Source organism: Leptonychotes weddellii, chromosome 16 (genome assembly GCF_054177405.1).
Source record: "Leptonychotes weddellii isolate Sample4059 chromosome 16, ASM5417740v2, whole genome shotgun sequence".
In the NCBI taxonomy this organism is placed as follows: Eukaryota; Metazoa; Chordata; class Mammalia; order Carnivora; family Phocidae; genus Leptonychotes; species Leptonychotes weddellii.
The window spans coordinates 850,688-870,489 of NC_138384.1; the positions used below are offsets into that span (position 1 = coordinate 850,688).

The 19,802-nt window shown below is 64.2% G+C and overlaps 1 protein-coding gene across 4 annotated transcripts in view; it reads left to right on the forward strand.

Moving 5' to 3' along the window:
- The window catches only part of CBFA2T3 (CBFA2/RUNX1 partner transcriptional co-repressor 3), a 79,990-nt gene that overhangs the window by 52,399 nt on the left and 7,789 nt on the right, over nucleotides 1-19,802 (forward strand). For 2 of the 4 annotated variants that reach the window (XM_081806219.1, XM_081806222.1), the window contains exons 2-11: nucleotides 533-679; nucleotides 3,553-3,630; nucleotides 8,531-8,769; nucleotides 8,856-8,945; nucleotides 12,936-13,117; nucleotides 13,695-13,915; nucleotides 16,807-16,892; nucleotides 17,495-17,693; nucleotides 18,099-18,167; nucleotides 19,585-19,775. In XM_081806219.1, coding sequence (XP_081662345.1) covers nucleotides 533-679; nucleotides 3,553-3,630; nucleotides 8,531-8,769; nucleotides 8,856-8,945; nucleotides 12,936-13,117; nucleotides 13,695-13,915; nucleotides 16,807-16,892; nucleotides 17,495-17,693; nucleotides 18,099-18,167; nucleotides 19,585-19,775 — 1,502 coding nt within the window. Of the gene's footprint in view, nucleotides 1-532; nucleotides 680-3,552; nucleotides 3,631-3,664; nucleotides 4,793-8,530; nucleotides 8,770-8,855; nucleotides 8,946-12,935; nucleotides 13,118-13,694; nucleotides 13,916-16,806; nucleotides 16,893-17,494; nucleotides 17,694-18,098; nucleotides 18,168-19,584; nucleotides 19,776-19,802 lie in introns of those variants that run through there. The other 2 variants (XM_081806220.1, XM_081806221.1) reach the window with 2 other exon arrangements.

Sequence of the window (19,802 nt, forward strand, 5' to 3'; positions counted from 1 at the left end):
GGCGCCTGGGTGGCTCAGTTGGTTAAGCGACTGCCTTCGGCTCGGGTCATGATCCTGGAGTCCCGGGATCGAGTCCCGCATCGGGCTCCCTGCTCGGCGGGGAGTCTGCTTCTCCCTCTCCCACTCCCCGTTTGTGTTCCCTCTCTCGCTGTGTCTTTCTCTGTCAAATAAATAAATAAAATCTTTAAAAAAAAAAAAACCTAAGCCCCCCCAGAGCCACCCCCCCCAGTAAGGACCTCAGTCCCGTTCCCACTGACCCAGGATTCTCTCAGCTCCGCCCTCCAGCCCACCTGAAATGGGCTGCCCCACGCCTGCCCTCTGAGCCCAGGTGGGAGGGATGTCAGCCGCCTCGGAGCACAGCTGAGGCTTGTCGGGGGCACACTGGGCCCTGGGATTGGGACCGGCTGTGCACAGAGCCGGGGCCCCCCCGGGTGCCCGCAGCGCAGGTCCACACCCAGCGTGGGTCCCTCGCGTCCCCTCAGCCTGCTTCACCGTGCCTCTCTTTTTCTCTCCTCCCTGCGGCCCCCTGCAGTGGACAGGAAGGACAAGACAGCAACGATGCCCGACTCGCCTGCCGAGGTGAAGACGCAGCCCCGCTCCACGCCCCCCGGCATGCCGCCCCCAGCGCCTGCCGCGTCCCAGGGGGCCACCCGGCTCCCCTCCTTCACGCCTCACACAAGTGAGTAACCCAGGGCTGGGGCACCGAGTGGGCAGAGTGGAGGTCCCCTGGAGCTGTGTGAGGCTCCGAGCATTACCGCGAATCAAGCCAGGGCTGGGGGCCCTCCGCCCTGAACCCATAAACGCCCACCGTTGGGCCCTTGAGAGGGAGGATCTCATCATGGCTCAGAGCCTGAGCCTCAGGTTCAAATCCTGGTTCTTCTACTTTGCGGCTCTGTGGCCTTGGGTAAGCTACTTAACCTCTCTGGACCTGGCGTTCCTCATCCATAATTCGGGGCTAGCCACAGTCCCTGCCTCAGCGAGCTGCTGTGAGGACAAGTGAGTTTGTGCAAGTTCTTACCCAGTGACAGCACATCGTGAGTGTTTTGTCAAAGCTCTTACACTTGGAGCCCAGAGAGGGACAGGGAGAGCCTAGCTTACTCGAGGGCTGTGAGTCCATCAGAGGTGGCCCTGGCCTCAGCGGAGCTGGGCAGCCAGGCCGCGGTGGGGTGTGAGGGTTGGCCAGGACCTGGCGTCAGCCGGGGGCCCTGCTGCCGGGGGATGTGCAGGGCAGGCCGGCCCTTCGCCCAGTGTCTCCCTGGCCCTGGGCTGACCTGGGGTGAGCATCTGGGCACACACAGTGTCTCTGGGTGGGCTTCCACAGTCCACAAACACCACTGCTGACCTGTTGCTTTGACTCAGAAAAATCGGTGACTCAGTGACTTTGGGGTCTTGAGCATTTGGGAGGAGACGCCAGCCTTGGGCCGGTGGGGGGTATGGTATCCCGTGCCCCCCGAGGCGAGGGGCTTAGCAGTGTGTCCTGGGCATTTCTGGTGGGCAGTGGAAAGAATCCGCACGGCACCTGCTCCCCCCACATCCAGAGGCCAGAAAGCCCCACACGTGGGGAACCCTTTGCCAGGTTTGAAACCTAAGCAAAGCCCGTCTCTGGGAAGGGAGCCTCGAGTGCCTCAGCCTGGTGGTTCCTCAGACAGCCTCCTGCCAGCCATAGCCCAGGCGAGACCGCAGGGCCCAGCTCCTTTCTTCCCTGTCATCGGAGGCCGGGCAGCCGGGGACCATGGGGCTTGGCTGTGACCCTGCCTACCTCTGGAGAAAGGTGCTGCTTTCAGCGATCAGGCCAGGCTTGGCCCTTGTCTGTAGGATGCTGGCTTTGAGCGGGCCTCCTGACCGCGCTGCGCCGTGGGGGGCAGGTGGAACGCACCAGCGGCTCCCCTTGTGCAGTCTGAGGCAGAGACTTCCCAGCACACTCAGGAGCTTAATAGCCAGCACCCTCCCCGCACCTTCCCTCCACAGAAGGTCCCAGGTCCTCCTCCTCGGGCCAGTCTGTGCCAGGGTCACCATATGTAATGGAGACCGGAATGAACCTCAGACCTTTCCTTCCCCAGGAGGGGCCCAGGAGGGGCCCAGGAGAGCGGGGCCTCACACTGCGGTAGCCCTGGGCGTCCAGGCTGGGGTCGACCTGCAGGGGCTGGCTGGGCTCTGCCGTCACGCAGCTGCTGGCCATCCGGGTCCCCTCTGCCTCCGCCGTGCGGACCCCGCCCTCACCTCGGGGCTGGACCCCTGTCGGCCACAGGCGGAGGCTCCCACGGCATTTAACCGCCACTAGCAGCTCCCAAGACACAAGGCCGTGGGCCCTCCTCCTAAAATGACGAGCCCACCCTCCAGGGTCTGGTGCCCAGGCAGAGAAGCCGGCGGGCCGTGGCCGGCGTGACCGAGGCCTCGGGGCCACTTGCCCAGCTAGGAAGGGCACGTCGCCCTCGGCCTACTTTCCTTCGTGGCCCAGGACCCATGCTCCCGAAAGCGCCGGTCTGGGAACCAGATGTTCCAGGTTGGGGACAGGGGTGGGGCGTGTGTGTGGCTCAGGGCCCCCCTCACGGCCATTTGTCCCCTCACACTGGTGCACCAGGGGCTCCCATTTCTGGAGGGGAGGACCTGGCTCTGTCTGGGGCATGGAGGTTAGAAGAGGCCGGTGGTTCCTTCTACTCGAAGCCGGTACTTTAATGTCATTGGGCTGCTGGGGTGTCCATCTGGGTCTCTGGTCACCTCCAAGGGGCCTCGGAGTTGTGCGAAGTTGTGTGGAATTCCCAGAAAGCCGTGGTTAACTGCATCATGCCCCTGGCCGCCAGGGTGGGAGCCTCCCCGGCTTCCCCAGGAGCAGCCTGGGAGCCACGCAGGCCAGAGGCTGACCTTGAGCCGTGGCTCAAGCTGGTTTTCCTTGCCTAATGACTGCCTGGGCACAAATTCATCCTGGAGTTGAAGCCACGGTATGGCTGTGGCAGTGGTCAGGATGGCTGAGATGGCTTGGGATGCCCTCAAAGGCCTGTCCTGCCCTTGATTACTCCCTGTGACAGGGGGCTCACTGCCTGTCTGCAGTGGTCCAGCCCATCTGGCCTCGGCTCCACTTACTAACTCCAGCTCGGACAGATCACATCTCTGCCCCCTTGGTGCTTCTTCCCTTCACGGTGGCTAAGGGCTGGGCCTTGTTTTCCAACCACCACTGGCTTGTCTGTCAACGGACCTCACGTCTTGTCGGCTTGGGCTCCGGGTCCCTTGAGGACGGTGCCAAGTGGGGTTATAGGGCGCCTTCCAGGAAGAGAGCTTTTTAGGATCCAAGGTGTCCCACCCATGCTGGCTGGAGACACTACAGGGCTTGTTGAGCTCTAGCAGGTCCTCCCAGATATGGCCCTAAGAGACCCCCCAATACAACCCCGTTATTTTACGGTAGAGGAACTGAGGCCCAGAGAAGAGAATGGACCGGCCCAAGGTAGTGACAGAGTCCCAGTCCCTAAAACTGCTGTGGAGAGGCAGAGGGGAGGGGCGGCCCTGCCCACCCACCTGCTCTTTCCTGACAGGGTGTTTTTCTTATTTTGCTTACAGATCGAGAAGACGGGCCCACGATGTCCCTGCCCCACGGCCGTTTTCATGGCTGCTTAAAGTGGTCTATGGTCTGTCTTTGTAAGTAAAATAACAAAAACCGCAGCCTCCTGGGAGGTCCTCACCCCAGCAGCCTCTGCCCCGGGAAGGCCATGGCAGTGCCCCCCACTGCCTGCACCCCCATTATTGTTGCGTCTGCTGTGTTCATGAGCCCTGCCTCCCTTAGAGAGAAGAGGGGGCCGGGGGCAGGCCCAGGAGAGCAGAGCGCAGAGCCCCGAGTCAGACCCGAGTTCAAAGCCGCCCTGCACTCACGAGCTGTGTGGCACTGGGCAGGTGGGGGGGGCCTCTCTGAGCTCCTTTTCCCCAACCACAGAGCAGGATGAATAAGGCAGATCCAGATCCCAGAGTTGTGAGAAGATCCGATGTCAACAGCGAGTCAGTCGCTTGGCCGACGCAAGGGCGGACCCCGGCCCGCCTCAGGCCCCAGCTCCCACCCCTCCTGGCCGGGTGACTTGGGCAGGTTCCACACTTGTGCCTCGGTTTCTCCACCTGTCAAACGGCAGTCATCCCAGCACCTAGTGCCAAGGGCAACTACAAGGAGCCGTGAGACGCTGCTGGTCTCACACGGGGCCCGGGACACGCTGGGCACTCGGTTGCCAGTGGACGTTCCTGCCCAAGTCTCGGGACCACAGCTGAGGCCCGTGGTGGAAAGCGCTCGGGGGCCGTGCTCATAGTTCGTCAGCCAGCGAGTGCGGTCAGGTCAGGCCCTGACTCTATGCCAGGGGGCTGCACGGCCCGGGTGGCCCTGCGGAGCCCCCAGGCTCTGAGCAGGAGGTGACGGATCGGTCCTGCATTATTTACGTCCCGCGATACCGTTGTCCTTACTGCCCTGTGGGATCCGGCCTGGCCTGGCTCTGGCGCCCAGCGTGTCCCCGGAGCCGCGGCGCTGATGGGGAGAGGGGCTGCTTGTCGGGTTCCACGTCCCAGCGCGACCCCCGCCCGGGCCCCGGGGCCCAGGGAGCCACAGGGGTGCTTGCGTGTGCCCCCAAACATCAGCCGGGGACACGTGTGCGGTCTAACTTAGTAACACACCTGTTGTGGGAATGAAAGCGCTTGTGGCCGGGGGTTATTTTCGGCGTCTCTTTAGCAAGTTGCTGAGACTGCCCGGCAGCCTGCGGGAGGGAACACGGGCAAGCGAGGGCAAGCAGGCCACCGGGAGGACCCAGGCACCGAGGGCAAGCTGGTAAGAGAGCTGCAGGGAGGTCAGGCCCGGCGGGGCCGGCAGCCGCCGGGTGGGGACCCAGGAGGTAGACACAGACATTCGTCTTAGAAGCCTCTGGAAGATCCAGACCCCGCTGACGGCCCAGCTCTGCTGCGAGGAATCAGCCCCCTGCTGTGGTGAGCTGAGGCCATCGTGGCAGCAGGGCCATCTCCTGGCCTGGCCGGGGTGATGGCCGGTGGCTCTCATCACTCTTGACCAGGGCGTCCGTTGGCTGGAGCTCACCAGGGAGAGAGAAAATTGGCACAACAATGGGGTCTCCTGCTCTATCGGAGGGTCCTCCGGACAGCACCTCAGAGAGGGTGAGGGACGGGGATGCTTCCTGCCTGTGTTCGGCGTTCACTCTCCATTGAAGAGCAAGGGAAGCCCCCGAATGAGGTGACACTCCGGGGCTGGTGTGTCCCTTCAAGGCCCTAGAAGGGGCTTCCGAGATCATTCAGACCAGAGGCAAACGGGCTCCGACTGCATGGTGTCTCCTGGGGAGGGGAGAGCTGACTTGAGTCCTCGGGCCCCGTCTCAGGACAGGAGGCCTTCAGCCAGTGGTTTCCAAACCTCTGCTAAGTGGTGGCCAATTATTGACAAGTGATGAGTGATCCCCCAACATACAGAAGCAATCAGGGTTAAGCATCCCCAGCTCCTTCTGGTGGTAGAAGGATAGCGGAGGTTCTATAATCCAGGGGAGCATGGAGCGGAAGGGGCCCGGGCACCAGTCCTCGGGTTTAGCCAAGGCCCATTTGCAAATGAAGAAACTGAGGCCAGGCCCCCATTCTCACCTCCCTGGGCTAGTCCAGGCAGATGTGAGGCCTCGGGCAGGATGCCCCTCCCAGCCAGGGCAGCTTCTCCTGCCCATGAGGGCAGAGCTGTGTCGGCTGCTGCTGAGGGCCTGTGGGTGCTGGGGTCACCCTGCAGGGGCAGGCCGTCTGGGGAATCCTATGGAGTGTGCGTGATAATAGTGAGCCTTGCCACCTGCAGGCTGGGTGCCTGGCTCGTGGCCAGCAGTCTAGTGCAGTGAGTCAGGGAAGGACATTTGCAGGTGTCTCTGGCAAGCAGGTCCGTGGGGTAGAGCCAGCCGTCGCAGCTGGACGCGCGGGCAGCAGAGCAGGCAAAGCCCACCAGACGGCAGCCTCAGGGCTAACAGAGGGCACTCATCAGAGGGCTCCGGGGGCCAGGGATGGGCCGGTTCCAGAGCCCACAGGGGACGGTGCAGCCCCGGGGCTGGACTCAGTGGGAGCTGTGTCTCCCTGGCCTGCAGGGCAGGTGGAGGGGGTGACAAGGACCCAGGAGAGCCACAGCTGGGGGAGGGCTGAGGCCCAGGGAGGGGGCTGGCATGTGGGCTGCCCCTCCAGGCCGGGTGAGGCCAAGAGCGTGTGCAGAAGACACATCCCAGGGCCCGGCCAGGATGGGCAGGGCGGGCGTGGTCTGGAGCGACACAGCCACACCCCCAGCGGCCAAAGCAAGCAGGGTCAACGGCAGACACACCTGGCGCTCAGCGGAAGCCGCTTCACAGAGCTGACCCTGGCCGCATCCCCATCCCCGAGAAAGGAGCTCCTGCTCCCCATCTCCACACTCACTGGTGGCCAGGTCTCAGCCATGGGTCCAGGGAGGGCCTGGAGCCTCGAGAAATTCCATCCTCAGGGTGCAGCAGCCCTGAGCTGCCCACCTCCAAAGACTCCCTGGCTCGGCCCCTGGACACAGGCCCAGCTGGATGGCGGGGGCGTGGGCCTGGGGACCACAGGCGAGTGAGTGAGAGATGTCCGTGTGCGCGTGCATCTGTGTGTATACATGGGTGTTATCATACACACAGGTCCGGCTGCGTGGGGCTGCATATGCACGTGGTTCATGTGTGCGTGTGTGTGTACATGGCTGTGTGTGCATGTGTGTTCATGTGTGCATGCGTGTCCATGTGTGCATGCATGCACGTGTGTTCATGTGTGCGTGTGTGTACATGGCTTGTGTGCATGTGTGTTCATATGTGCATGTGTGTCCGTGTGTGCATGCATGTCCGTGTGTGCATGTGTGTACATGGCTGTGTGTGCATGTGTGTAGGCATGTGTGTTCATTGTGCATGCATGTCCTTGTGTGTCCGTGTGTGCATGCATGTCCTTGTGTGCATGTGTGTGAGTGTACATGGCTGTGTATGCATGTGTGTTCATGTGTGCATGCATGTCATTGTGTGCATGTATGTGTGTGAGTGTACATGGCTGTGTGTGCATGTGTGTAGGCATGTGTGTTCGTGTGTGTATGTATGTCTGTGTGTATGTGTGTGTCCATGTGTGCATGCATGTCCTTGTGTATGTGTGTGCATGCATGTCCTTGTGTGTATGTGTGTCCGTGTGTGCATGCATGTCCTTGTGTGTGTGTCCGTGTGTGCATGCATGTCCTTGTGTGTGTGCATGTATATGTGTGTGAGTGTACACATGTGTGTATGTGTGTGTGCATGTATTTCTTTTGTGTATGTGTGTATGTGGGTCTGAGAGTACATGGGTATGTTTGCAGGTGGGTGCATGTCCACACGTGTGTGTGCAGGTGCATGTGTGTACATGTATATAGGCATGAGTGTGTGTTGTGTGTATGTGCATAGGAGTATGTGTAAGGATGCTGAGGCAGGGAGTAGAGGTGGGGAACGGAAGGCATGTGTTAGGGGTTTAGACCATGTAGGGAGCACATTCAGGGGCAGGCCAGTGAGTGTGCAAGGGGCTCAGTGTGTGAACACAGGGAGCTGCCCGGAGCAGGTGCCCAGGCAGCTGGTTGAGGGGGCAAGGTGTGAGTGGCTGCTGGGTGTATCAGACAAGCCTCAGGACTCCCATGTGTGCCAACCTCCCTTCCCACATCTGGGGCCCTGTCCACTGTCACCAAGAGCCCTGGCAGCCCACGATCTCTGACATCTCAGGATCTGCAGACCCTGGTCATTGAGGCTCAGGCTCCTGAGGCCAGGGGACTGGGGTGCAGGCCAGGCACAGGCTCAGCGAGGAGTAAGGTCTTGTCCCAGGGCATGGCATGGGACCCCAGGTCTCCACCAGTCCTGGGACACTGACTCTGGTGTTGGGGCCCTGGTGACCACCGGTGCTGCTCTTCTGACCCCTGCAGTGTGCTCATCACAGGGGCCTCCGGTCCCCTGCCTGTCCTCCCCACACAGCCCAGGGCTCCTGTGCATTCACACCCGGGTGGTGGCAGCCCCAGACAGCAGCCCTCCGGGAGCCTCCTGGCCAGGATCCAACCCCACTCGTCCAGGGTGTCCAGGGCCCTCTGCCCCACCCCAAGCCCTGTCAGCCCAGGCAACGGGCCTGTGTAGGCCATGGGGCAACACTTGGGGCCGTTGTGGCAGAGGTGAGGGTCATGGCCTTTCAGAAAGGGTGAGCCACCGATCCCCGGAAAGGGGGACATAGGCCTGCAGGTCCCTCCTGGAGGAGAAGCCCCTCTGCCTGATCCCAGCAGACACCTGAGCAGACTGGCGGTGTCCTGGTGTGGTGTCCCCCCCTCGCTGTGAGGGGCCTGACCATGCAGCCCAGAGCAAGGCCAAGGGGTGGTGCTGAGCCGGGCCATGCCGATCGCGGCCGCACGCTGGCCCAGCCCCACCTGCTGCTGCCCTGGGCCCCAGTCTGGACATCCATGCAGGGCGTCCGGAGCCCCCGCCACACCGCTGCTGGCTCCAGCCCGCGGCCTCTGTCAGCTGTCCTCCTCAGCACCCCCTCCTTCCCGCAGTGATGAACGGCAGTCACTCGCCAACGGCCGTCAACGGGGCCCCGTCCACACCCAGCGGCTTCAGCAATGGCCCGGCCACCTCGTCCACAGCCTCGCTGTCCACGCAGCACCTGCCCCCGGCCTGTGGGGCACGGCAGCTCAGCAAGCTCAAGCGCTTCCTCACCACCCTGCAGCAGTTCGGCAGCGACATCTCCCCGGAGATCGGGGAGCGCGTCCGCACGCTGGTGCTGGGGCTCGTGGTGAGTGCGGCGGGCGGCAGAGGCCTGGTGGTCTGCAGAGCTGGGCCGTGGGGCTCGGCTGACTGCAGGTGTGTTTTCTTGCGCAGAACTCCACGCTGACCATCGAGGAGTTCCATTCCAAGCTCCAAGAGGCCACCAACTTCCCTCTGCGTCCATTTGTCATCCCCTTCCTGAAGGTAAGCACGCGTCCATCTCCCCCCCCCCCCACCGTCGCTGGGCCCTCCGCGGAGTCCCAGATCTGCTCCCCGCCCGCTGTGATCAGGCACCACTCTCGGCCCACACTGGAGGGTCCTGCGTGGGAACAGCGCTGACCTCCAGACCCAGTGGTCTAACACAGAGCTCCCCAGCTCAGTCCTGCAGTATTGGTCAAATGCACTCATCCTCTAGACAGCTATGCCTTGAGCACCCACTGTGTGCCTGGTCATGCATGAGGCCTGGGGACACGGTGGGAGGGAGCTCAGCCAACCAACAATGGCCACAGACCGGTGCAGATGGGGGGGGGCATTTGGTGCAGGCTGAGGAGGATGAGGGAGGGAAGCAGGTGGATAGCGGGGGACAGAGCCTCAGGGACAACAGGCACAGAAACCCGACGCAGGAGTGTGCCTGTTGTGTTTGGCGTGAGGCTGGATCAGAGGGAGGAGAGGGACAGACGGAGGGATAGGCAGACGGATGGATGAGTGGGCGTCAGAGGGGAGCGAGGGCCGTGCGGCCCGACGCGGAAGGCCAACAGTGGACCAGGGCCTCTGCAGGGGGAGGGCGGTGCCGGGCCCACAGCTGCATCAACATGAGGGCTTGTGAGCCATGCAGGTTCCTGGGCCCCAGCCCAGAGCCCCTGAGTCGGAACCTGTGACAAGGTACTGGGTGATTGGTGTGTGTACACAACAGGACAAGCGTAGTTCTAGACCCCGCTGGACCCGCTTCTCAGGGCCTTCCCTCCACCAGGAGGATCTTGTGTCTCCCAGAGAGGGCAAAGGTAAAACGCTTCCCAAAGGGATGTGACCCTGTGACCCTTCTGGGCCCCTCCGGGGATCAGGGTTTCACAGAGCTCACTTAGCAGATGCCGTCTCCCTGGACCCTGCTCACCGGCGTGGGGGGCCCTGGGGGCTGCCTTCCAGAGGGGCTTGAGGACAGACAAGGCCAGATGCTCCCGGCTCCCAGCCCTGCCCCTGGGCCACTGCTGTCGGCCTGGCCGAGCTAGCTCACCCCTCTCTGACTCGGTTTCTGCAAACCTGCCATGCGCCATCCTCAGCCACTGGGTCGGGGGCGGATGCTCGCTTCATGTTGGGGCGTCCTCGTCGGGGCATTTAAACGCTCTGCGGACCAGGCATGCTTTGCAAAGCTCTTTGCAGCGCCCCTGCTGACCCCCCCGCCCCGCAGCAACCCTGTGAAGGGGGCGGTGCAGGAATGCCCACCGTTCCTGGCTCCCAGGTCCCCCTGGTAGAGAGGTGGAGTCCGGCTGGACCCAGGCCTTTGCAGGCAGGCCCTGGGCGGGCACCGCGGTCCCGACAGTCCCTGTCAAGGGGACCCTAGGTCCTGCCCCACACCCGTCCTCTCCTCCCTCCTTCCTGCCTTCCCTCCCACACCCTGCTGCGCTCACACTCTGAGAGCCGAGGCGCCAGGGTTTGGGCCCATCTGGCTGTCACTTGTAATTCACAGGAGCGCGGCCCTGCCCTCCCCTCCTTCCACTTACTGCTGACTCCACGCTCCCCATCTTTGGGGACATAGTGCGCCTGCTTACTCGGTCAGATCAAATATTTACAGCAGATGTCCCCGCCCACTCAGCTGCCCTTGTTTATCGGAGAAGCGGGGAGCATCCGGTGTCCCTGCTCTGGCCCCAGCCAGGCCTGCAGCCCCCGGCCCACGGCACCGCCACCCCCCCCAGTGTCCTCCCAGACACACCCCAGCGCGCTGCCAGGTAGACCACGCGGGCCCAGCACTGCCTGTGACGGAGCTCTCTGGCTCTGTGTCCCCTCTGCCCACGGTGGTCTCGAAGGGCTCCCGGGGCTCTCACGCCGAGACCGCTCCGTGCCTGTGACCCCACCCGGGGCTCGGGGCCAGCACACTGTCAAGGACACGGAGTCCGTCTCCCTGACATGGAGCTCCTGGGGTGTAGCCAGTTCCATCTGCAGGCCCTGTGACGAGGCGCCAGCCAGAGCCCTGGGAGGGGGATCACCTTCCAGAGGATTCACCGCCCACCAGGCCCACGATGGCGTGTGCCCTTGCGGGTGCCCGATGCCCTGCAGAAGAGGCAGGAACTGTGGCCCGCCTGGCTCAGACCCCAGCTCTGGGCTCTCGGACCTCTCCCACGGTGATCCTGTCACGGGGGCAGGAATGTGTGAGGTAACTCACACCCAGGGCAGGAGGACGGCCCCACTCGCAGAGGAGACACAAGTCAAGTGTCTGGCCCAGGGTCCCAGGGCAGAGCCAGGGTGGGCTGACCGCCGGGCCCGCAGCACCCAGGCTGTGTGGGCATCCGAGGAGGCCCTGGACAGAGCCGCAGAAACACCACAAGCCCTCGTTAAACGGGGGTCACGGCTCAGCCTGCCCCATGTCGCACTTGTTTGTGCAAACACTGATTTCCCTTTGGCCTGAGTCCCTGCCTGTGAAGAAGGTAGTTCTGGGCCCTCCTGCCATGTCGGTGTTCACGGGGCTCTGGTGACCAGCGCAGCCTGTCTGCATCTGGGTGGCCAGGCCTCCCCTCCCACAGTGGGGACTGCTGCCCCAGAGGCAGCAGCCGCCCCACAGCCCCCGCCCAGTCTTCTGCCCTGGGGCTCCCCCTTCCCCTCGCCCCCACCAAGGGCCCCGAGACCCCCGAACCCACTGCTCAGCCTGACACCACGCGTGGCTACGTGGTGGGGCTTTCCGGAAGCTGGGAGACGCTGCCCCACCCGGCCGGCCCTCCGCCCGCAGGCCCGGCTCCCAGCTGGCCCCAGCCGGCCGGGAATCCAGATGTTTCCACGGCCCTAACAGCGACCAGCCGGCCAGCCGGTGCCCCTGCGGTCCCCGCCCTGCTGAGCCAGCCAAGGGAGGCCATTCGGGAAGGGGGGCCAGCAGGGGAGAGGGAGGATGTTTGGCGTCTTCAGACCTCCCGGGACCTCCTTTCCCAGCTCATGCTCCTAACGTGTTCGACAGATGGCGGGCTGGCCCCCGTTCAGCTATCCAAATAGAAAAACAGGCCTTGCAGCCGGCTCTGCTTGACAAAAACGCATCGGCTGCTTGATCAGGTCCGGGTGGATGCGCTCAGCGGGGCTACAGAGGCAGAGGCGGCCACTCTGAAATGCCATGAGAAAGTTGGGGAACTGTATTTATTTACAAATACTTGGAGCTGCCCGCTCTCCCAAGCAGCCTGCCGCTGAGCCCCCACCCAGCCTGTCCCCTGCCACGCTGCGAGGCTCTGGGAAGACAGTGGACAGCTGGAGGAGCCCGCTTGCCCCCCAGCGGCACACACAGGAGGTGGGGCTGGAGCAGACCTGGGGGCGCAGTGGTTGCACACGGCATTGCGAGTGGGGACTGCACCTGGATCCCGTGCCCTGCCCTGGATGTGTCCTCCTCCTCGCTGTGCTCTGTTCTCCTTACCCATAAACGGGGAACCAAGTTGTCACGTGTGTCCGCGGATGGTTGTAAGGATCGCAGGAGGTGACAGCTCCAAGTGGGGTGGGCACGCGTCCATGCGTGGTGTGGGCTCCAGGCTGCTCAGGGCTGGGCTGGGCACCCACGGGAGGTGGGAGAGCTGGGGATGCACACTGGGGTCTGGAGCACACATGCAGGGTGCTGCTCCAGCCCCCCCTTTTACAGTCAGCTATAATGGAGAGCTGGGCCTCAGCTCTCTGCTCTGCACAGGGGTGATTTGGTGCCTGCTCCCACAGGTGAAGGCAAGGAGTCCTGGTTATGGTCCCCTCCTTGCCCTTCCCCAGGTGCCCCCAGGGCAGGAAGCTTGGTGAAGTGGAAAAACCCCAGCTGGGGGGCCAGGATCTGGGCTCGGGGTCCCACTGCACCTCAAATCCGTGTGCTCACCCCCATTCCCAGATCGCAGTGGAGAGACACAGGCCCAGAGAGGTGGTGCCACGTACCCGAGGTCACAAAGCAGGGCTGGCCGCCAGCCATCAGCGCACACTGAGCCTTGGCCCCTGTCGGCCACAACCGCGGTGCCCTCTCCCCCGATGCAGGCAAACCTGCCCTTGCTGCAGAGGGAGCTCCTGCACTGCGCCCGCCTGGCCAAGCAGACCCCCGCCCAGTACCTGGCCCAGCATGAGCAGCTCCTACTGGACGCCAACGCCTCCTCGCCCATCGACTCCTCCGAGCTCCTGCTGGACGTCAACGACAACGGCAAGAGAAGGACACCTGACAGGTGAGGGGGGCGGGACAGCAGGCGCCTGGTGCCGGGGCTGACAGCACGTGGGCCGACCTCCTGCTGCGTTCCGTGGCCCGCAGCTCACGGCCGAGGCCATCAAGCCTTGCCTGCAAGGCCACCGCACGGGGCTGGGCACGGCATCCTGACCACTCAGATGGCCCCTGGGAGGACAGGAGGGGTCAGGAGGGAGTCTCTGTGGCAGAAACTGCCTGGCTCTTCGCTTTGGGCTGGATGAGGACCTGAGCGTCCAGGCACCTGAGGTCCCCAGGCGCTGGGCTGGCCCTCAGTGTTGGCCACAGAGCTGGGCGCTTGTCTGGCCACTGGACAATGCGTGTCCGTCTCCTCACTCCCTCAACAGAGGCTCCGGCTCCCTGGCCCCCGGCCGCAGAGCCCAGAACCCGTGGGCGCTGGAGGCTGGCACGAGCCCCAGGGGAGGAGGGAGAGTGGGGGGCCGGCCTCGTCCCTGCCCCTGCGCACCTGTCTGTCCTGCCCGTGCCTGTCTCCCTCTCACCCCTCCTGCCTGGGCTTTTGTCCACGGTTCGTGGTCTGTGACCTTGCCTGCTCTTTGGGTCAGGACCAAAGAGAATGGGTCAGACCGTGACCCACTGCACCCCGACCACCTCAGCAAACGGCCGTGCACCCTGAGCCCCGCCCAGCACTACAGCCCCAGCAATGGGCGGCCCCACCCCACGCCACCACACTACCGCCTCGAGGACATGGCCGTGGCCCACCACTTCCGTGACTCCTACCGCCACCCTGACCCCCGGGAGCTGCGGGAGCGCCATCGGCAACTCGGTGAGCGGTGCGCTGGGGAGCAGGGGCACGCGCGGGCCTGCACGGCGGGGGGAGAAGCACAGAGCTGCGGCGAGCACGTCAGCGCGGGCAAGATACGCTGACCCTCCTGGCCTTGTCTGTGCAGGAAGGATGCTGAGGAAATGGGTATGGGGAGAGGATTTGAGTGGGGTGGGGCCCTGCGGCCCAGAGGGAAACCGCACCCTGCTGGGCTGTGCCCCTGAGCCTTAGGGAGGGCCATCTTTCCCAGACCTCTGTCTTGGGTCGCGGTGGGGAGCCTCCCTCCTCCAGGGGAAGGGCTGTCATCGCAGAGGTGACTGTCCCTGGGGGCTGGGCAGGGGCAGATACAGGACCTGAGGGAACCTAGAGAACCTAGAGGGGCACTGGCCACTGGCCAGGTACACACACGGGGTGTTCAGCCTGGATGCTGCGGGGCCCTGTGTCCAGGGCAGCGGGAGGCTGGGGTCACGGCCAGCCAGGAAGAGACCCCCTGTTAGGGTGGGCATGTGAGCCACAGTGCTGCAGCTCATGCCTCCAGGGCACTCCCACGCTCTGGGCCCAGGCACCCCGAGGGAAAGCACATGCCCCCCTAAGACTCACGAGCCCTCATTGAGCACCACTGAGTACACACACCCCGTCCTGCTCTCCAAGCGGGATGAGAGCGAGCCCCACAGCACCAAACCACAGTGAGTGAGCTGTGCACGGGGGCGGGAGATGCAGGAGCCCGGACCCTCTGGCAGCACCAGATCCCCACCCTGCAGCCTCGGTGCACCATGTGACCTCCCGGCCTCCCGCTCTTCCTCTGTCAGCCGATCTGACGGGAGTCCCACCTCTCGGGTGGTGTGAGGAGCATTCACATGGGGCCGGGCAGACGAAGGGCTGGTAAGGAGGGCAGCGTCCTATCCTTTCCCCTGTTACAGGGGCAGCAGGCCCCAATGTTGATAGTATGGGTGTGTGGTGCATCGGCAGGCCCATGTCACAGATGAGGAGGCCCAGAAACCCCATGCATGTGCCCAAAGCCTCCTGGCCACGTCTGCCCGACCTGACCCCCTCTGTGTTGGGGACTAAGAGAGGAAGAGGACCAGCCCACACCCTGGGGGCCCCCCAGCATGTTGGGGGGACAGCCTGGAAACAGCTGAGGGTCCCAGGGCACCAGTGGGGGGCCCGAGGCAGGGTCAGCAGAGGCCTCACCCTGTACAAGGCCATCTCCCCGCCCCCACCCTGCGGAAGCTTCCAGGGCCTGGGCCCAGGCAGCAGGTGACAGCGTCTGGCTCCCTGCAGCCGGGTCGGGCAGGTGCTAATTCCCACCCGCTCCTGCTAATGCAAAAATAAACACCAGCTGTCGGGCAGATCTCAGCCACTATTTTGGTTGGGGTGTTGGCGTGGCCTGGGTTCCGAGGGCGGCGGCGGGGGCGGGGGGGCTGCGGCCTCTCACTCCTGCTGCACTTCGGGGAGGCTAGGAGACCCTTCGGGGCTGGAAAAGGCCTACACAGAGAGACCCCAGCCTGGGCAGCACCGGGCAGCCCGGGGTCACCTGGCGTAGGCTCGGGGCGCCACGGCGGGAGCGCCCAAACCAGCGTGCGGCCAAGAGCATTTGATATGTCAGAAACCACATGAGGACAGGCACACACTGTTGCATGGTATGAATTCCTCAGCTCAGAGTGGTTTTGTTTCTCGTCACCAGCTGGGGGGACACCCCATTGTTTCAGCCTCTGGAGCTGTGGCAGCCAGCAGCTGAGGGCACCCCTGAGGCTTGGGCTGACCTTGGGTGACCTTGGGCAATCGCATGCCCTGAGCCAGCCTCGGTGTTCTCATCTGTCGGATGGGAGTGACAGAGGAACCTCCCTTGGAGGGCCCTCCCCTCCTGTGCACCCCCAGAAGGTCGGAGGGTAGGGAAACGGACACGGCGTGCTGAGGGCGGGACCTGGGGATCAAGTGTTGGGGTGTCAGGGTTTGCAGACCCCACTGTCTCCCAGGGTGCCCCACTTGGACCCAGCAGATGAGCCAGAGCACAGCCTCCTGCCCAGCTGGGCTTTGGCCCAGGAGACGTAGCCAGTTTCGGGGACAGAGTCAACAAGGAAGCGGCCAGGACGGTCTAGCACATGGATCTGTGTGGGGCTGAATGGATTCTGAAGGGCTCGGGGCTGCTGAGGATGGGGCCTGGGACCTGGGCTCTGAGGGGTGTGTAGGAGTCCAGCGGGCTGAGAGGAGGTAGGACAGCATGGGCTGGAGCCAGGCGGCTGCCAGTGAGCCCCTGAGGGCTTTGGAGGAGTGGCGAGGCCATCAAAGTGGGGCCTGAGGCAGCCTCCACGGGCGGCAGGGCAGGAAAACTGAGCTATGCTGGATTTGCAGACAGAGAGGTCGGGGAGGGGTGGCCAAGCCTAGACTGAGGGGTGGGGACCCATCTCTTCCTCCCAAACATTGAGTAGAGGCCAGGCCTGTTCTTGACCTCCCCCCAAAGGCAGTGGACAGAGGGTCAGTGCCCAGGGTCCCCCTCCTCACCCTGTCCACTTCCCTCACACAGGCAAAGCCAAGTCCCAGGACTGGGACTGGGGTGAGGGGCGGGGCCTGGGAAGCACAGGGCGGGGCTGGGGGACCCCGAGGCTGGGCCTGGGGGGAGGGGGGTCTGGTGAACACGGGGCGGGACCTGGGGCGAGGGGCGAGGCCTGGGGAGTACAGGGTGGGGACTGGGGTGAGGGGCGGGGCCTGGGAAGCACAGGGTGGGGCCGGGGGCCCTGAGGGGGGGGCTAGGTGAGGGGCGGGGCCTGGAGGGCACGGGGCTGGGGCTGGGGAGGGGACACAGGAAAGGACATTGCCTGGGGTGAGGGGTGGGTCTGGGGGACAGGGGGGCCTGGGACACGGGGCCGCCACTGAGCATCCATACACCCTTGCAGCAGTGCATGGGTCCCGGCAGGAGGAAGTGATCGACCACAGGCTCACGGAGCGGGAGTGGGCAGAGGAGTGGAAGCATCTCAACAACGTGAGTGTCCAGGCCCGGGCCGCGCGACTCCTGGGGTTCCGCCCAGCCTGTGGGGCCCTGGGGCTGGGGGGGTGGGGAGGTAGTGGCGGGGACAGGGTCACTGTGGGCTCCGCTTTGCTAGGCGCCTACCTGCCTCAGCTGGAACTCTGCTCCTGGTCAGCCCCTCAGAACCTTCCCATCTCTGCCCTACAGAGCCTCCCCTGTCTCCGGAGCAAGGTGGTTTGGTGGGGGTTGGGACACCTTCCACACTGTTTTTGGGGTTACCCCTCCCCCGCTTCCTTTGTGGAAAGGGAGCCCAGGCAGGTGTGGTCCCCAGAGGAGTTCAGGCCCATCTGCTGTCCCCAGGGCAGAACACAACCAGGAGAGTTGAAAGGAGAGCCCCAGACTAAAAGCCTGGTCTTCACCCCCCCCACCCCCATGCTTGGTGCCTTTCCAGGCGGTGGGAGGCGATTTTCACACTGTGGCTCTAAGCTCACTGTGGCCAGCCCTCGTGGACAGCGGGCTGGCCCAGGCCCAGGGTGTATGAGAAGCTCCCTGGACGTGCCCCACACTGAGCAGCCACACGCAGCCCCGCATGCTCACCACCGCCCGCCCGCCCACAGCTTCTGAACTGCATCATGGACATGGCTGAGAAGACACGGCGGTCACTCACGGTCCTGCGCCAGTGCCAAGAAGCCGACCGCGAGGAGCTCAACCACTGGATCCAGCGCTACAGTGACACTGAGGACGCCAAGAAGGGCCCCGTGCCTGCCACCGCCCGGCCCCTCAACAGCTCCGTGGGCGCAGAGGGGCCTCAGCTGGGTGCGTGCCCAGGGGGCACCACGGGGGGCGGGGGGTGCACTGCAGGGGCGCCAAGGACCGAGACTCGCACCCCCATTGTGGCACCACAGTAAAATACAACCCAAGAGTTTCCCTGGAAAAGGAGGTGCCTTTTCTGCTCTGCGTAAAGCTACGCCCCGAACCACCAGAAGCGCAGACTTAGGGAAGATGACCACGGAAACCAGGACAGGCCCAGGTCCCGGCCGAGTCCAAGGTGCTCCAGAGCATCCTCTTTCCTGACATTGCCCTGCCCCACACCAGCAGCGGATACAGGGTTTCCACCCAGGGGCACGTCGCGGGACCCCCCCCCAAGGGCACACACCACGTCCCCCTTACCCAGCTGAGTATGGCCCTGTTCTGTGCGTGACGCTGGCATCCATGTTTCAGACACCCACCGGGAGTTCGTGCCTAGGACCCTCTCTGGCTACATGCCCGAGGAGATATGGAGGAAGGCTGGTGAGTGCAGTTGGCTGGGGGGTGGCGTGGGGGGTTGGAGGGGTGCCCTCCTTGCCCTGTCATCTGCAGGGAGCTTCCGTCTGCATGGGGCGCTCAGGTGGCCAAGCTCACAGGGCTCTACAGACCCTGCAGGAGGGGTGGGAGTGCACCTAGTGTTCAGGGTAGGACATCTGGCACCTGACATGTGCAGGGAAACGAGGGTGCCGCTCAGCAGAACAGAGCAGGTCCCTGGGTCCTACACGCACACGCATGTGCACAGACACACGTGTGACAGAAAATGAGAGCTGGAGTACCTGTGGCCTTCCGGGTGTGGCATGGAGCAGCGTGCGGGGGATGCTCCCTGCATCGAGGGGACACACTGTGGGGAGGGCGGGGCGGAAGGAGGAGCCAGTGGGCAGCTTGAGAAAGAGAGACAGGGAGAGGGGGCTCAGCTGGGGTGGCGCCGGTGGAGAGAAGCAGCAGGGTCCCTGAGATGTTTTGATCCGTGGATGGAGTCAATGTGAAGCGTAAGGAAGAGGGAGAAAATCGCAGCATCTTGAGAGCAGAGAGAGGAGAGCGTCCCACCCCAGGCGCAGAGGCCAAGGGGCCACAGACCGGCTGCAGCTGCCTGGAGCAAGGTGGGGGAAGGCCCAGGCCCGGACAGGAGGATGGGGTCCTCGTTTCCCTTGGCCTGTCCCCTCTGCCTCCATCTGGCCCATGGTGGACCCTTGGCAACAGTGACATGGTGCCCGGTGGTGACTTGGGGGACCGGCAACTCTGCCACACCCAGCACAGAAGGCTCCTTAAGAGGAGCCCTGCTCAACACCACCCCAGCCCCTCACACCACTGCAGGAAGGGCACTGCCAGGGAAACTGAGGCAGGCCTGAGCGGCCGTGGGTGGTCTGCCAGGGCTGGAGAGCACAGCGGAACCCAAGCAGACGCTCTGGCCGTAGGCAGACAGCTCAGCTCACGACAGCAACACCAAGGACGGCGCGCTTCTCTCCAGACCGGAGCAGGCTGGAGGCCGCAGGTGTGGGTGACAGAGGGCTTGGGGGTGACAAGAAGGCGGAGCCCTAGACGGGGCACCCCTGGACTGCTTCCGTACCAGCGACAGGGGAAGCCGACTGTCCACGGCTCTGGTTCTCAAAGGGGGTGCCGACACTTGCAGCATCAGCCTCACTTGGAACTCGTGGGTTCCAAGGTTCTTCCTCCCCACGCCCGTGGCGTCCACGTCAGGGGTGGGCCTGGCCACGCCCTCCAGGGCAGTGCCACGGCACACTAAGGTCTGGGAGCACTAGGATAGGGCCAGGCTCGGGAGACGCCCCCACGACCAGGCTTGCACACGTGTGCCCGGCCGCTGGTGCACAGGGCCCGCCCACAACACAGGGAGGCCCGGCTGGGCTGGGCCACGGGACCACGGCCCACGTGTCCTTTGCAGAGGAGGCGGTGAATGAGGTGAAGCGGCAGGCGATGTCTGAGCTGCAAAAAGCCGTGTCGGACGCCGAGCGAAAGGCTCACGAGCTCATCAGCACAGAGCGCGCCAAGATGGAGCGGGCCTTGGCTGAAGCCCGGCGGCAGGCCTCGGAGGACGCCCTGACCGTGGTCAACCAGCAGGAGGACTCCAGTGAGGTAAGGCCACCCGCCCGCCCCCCACTC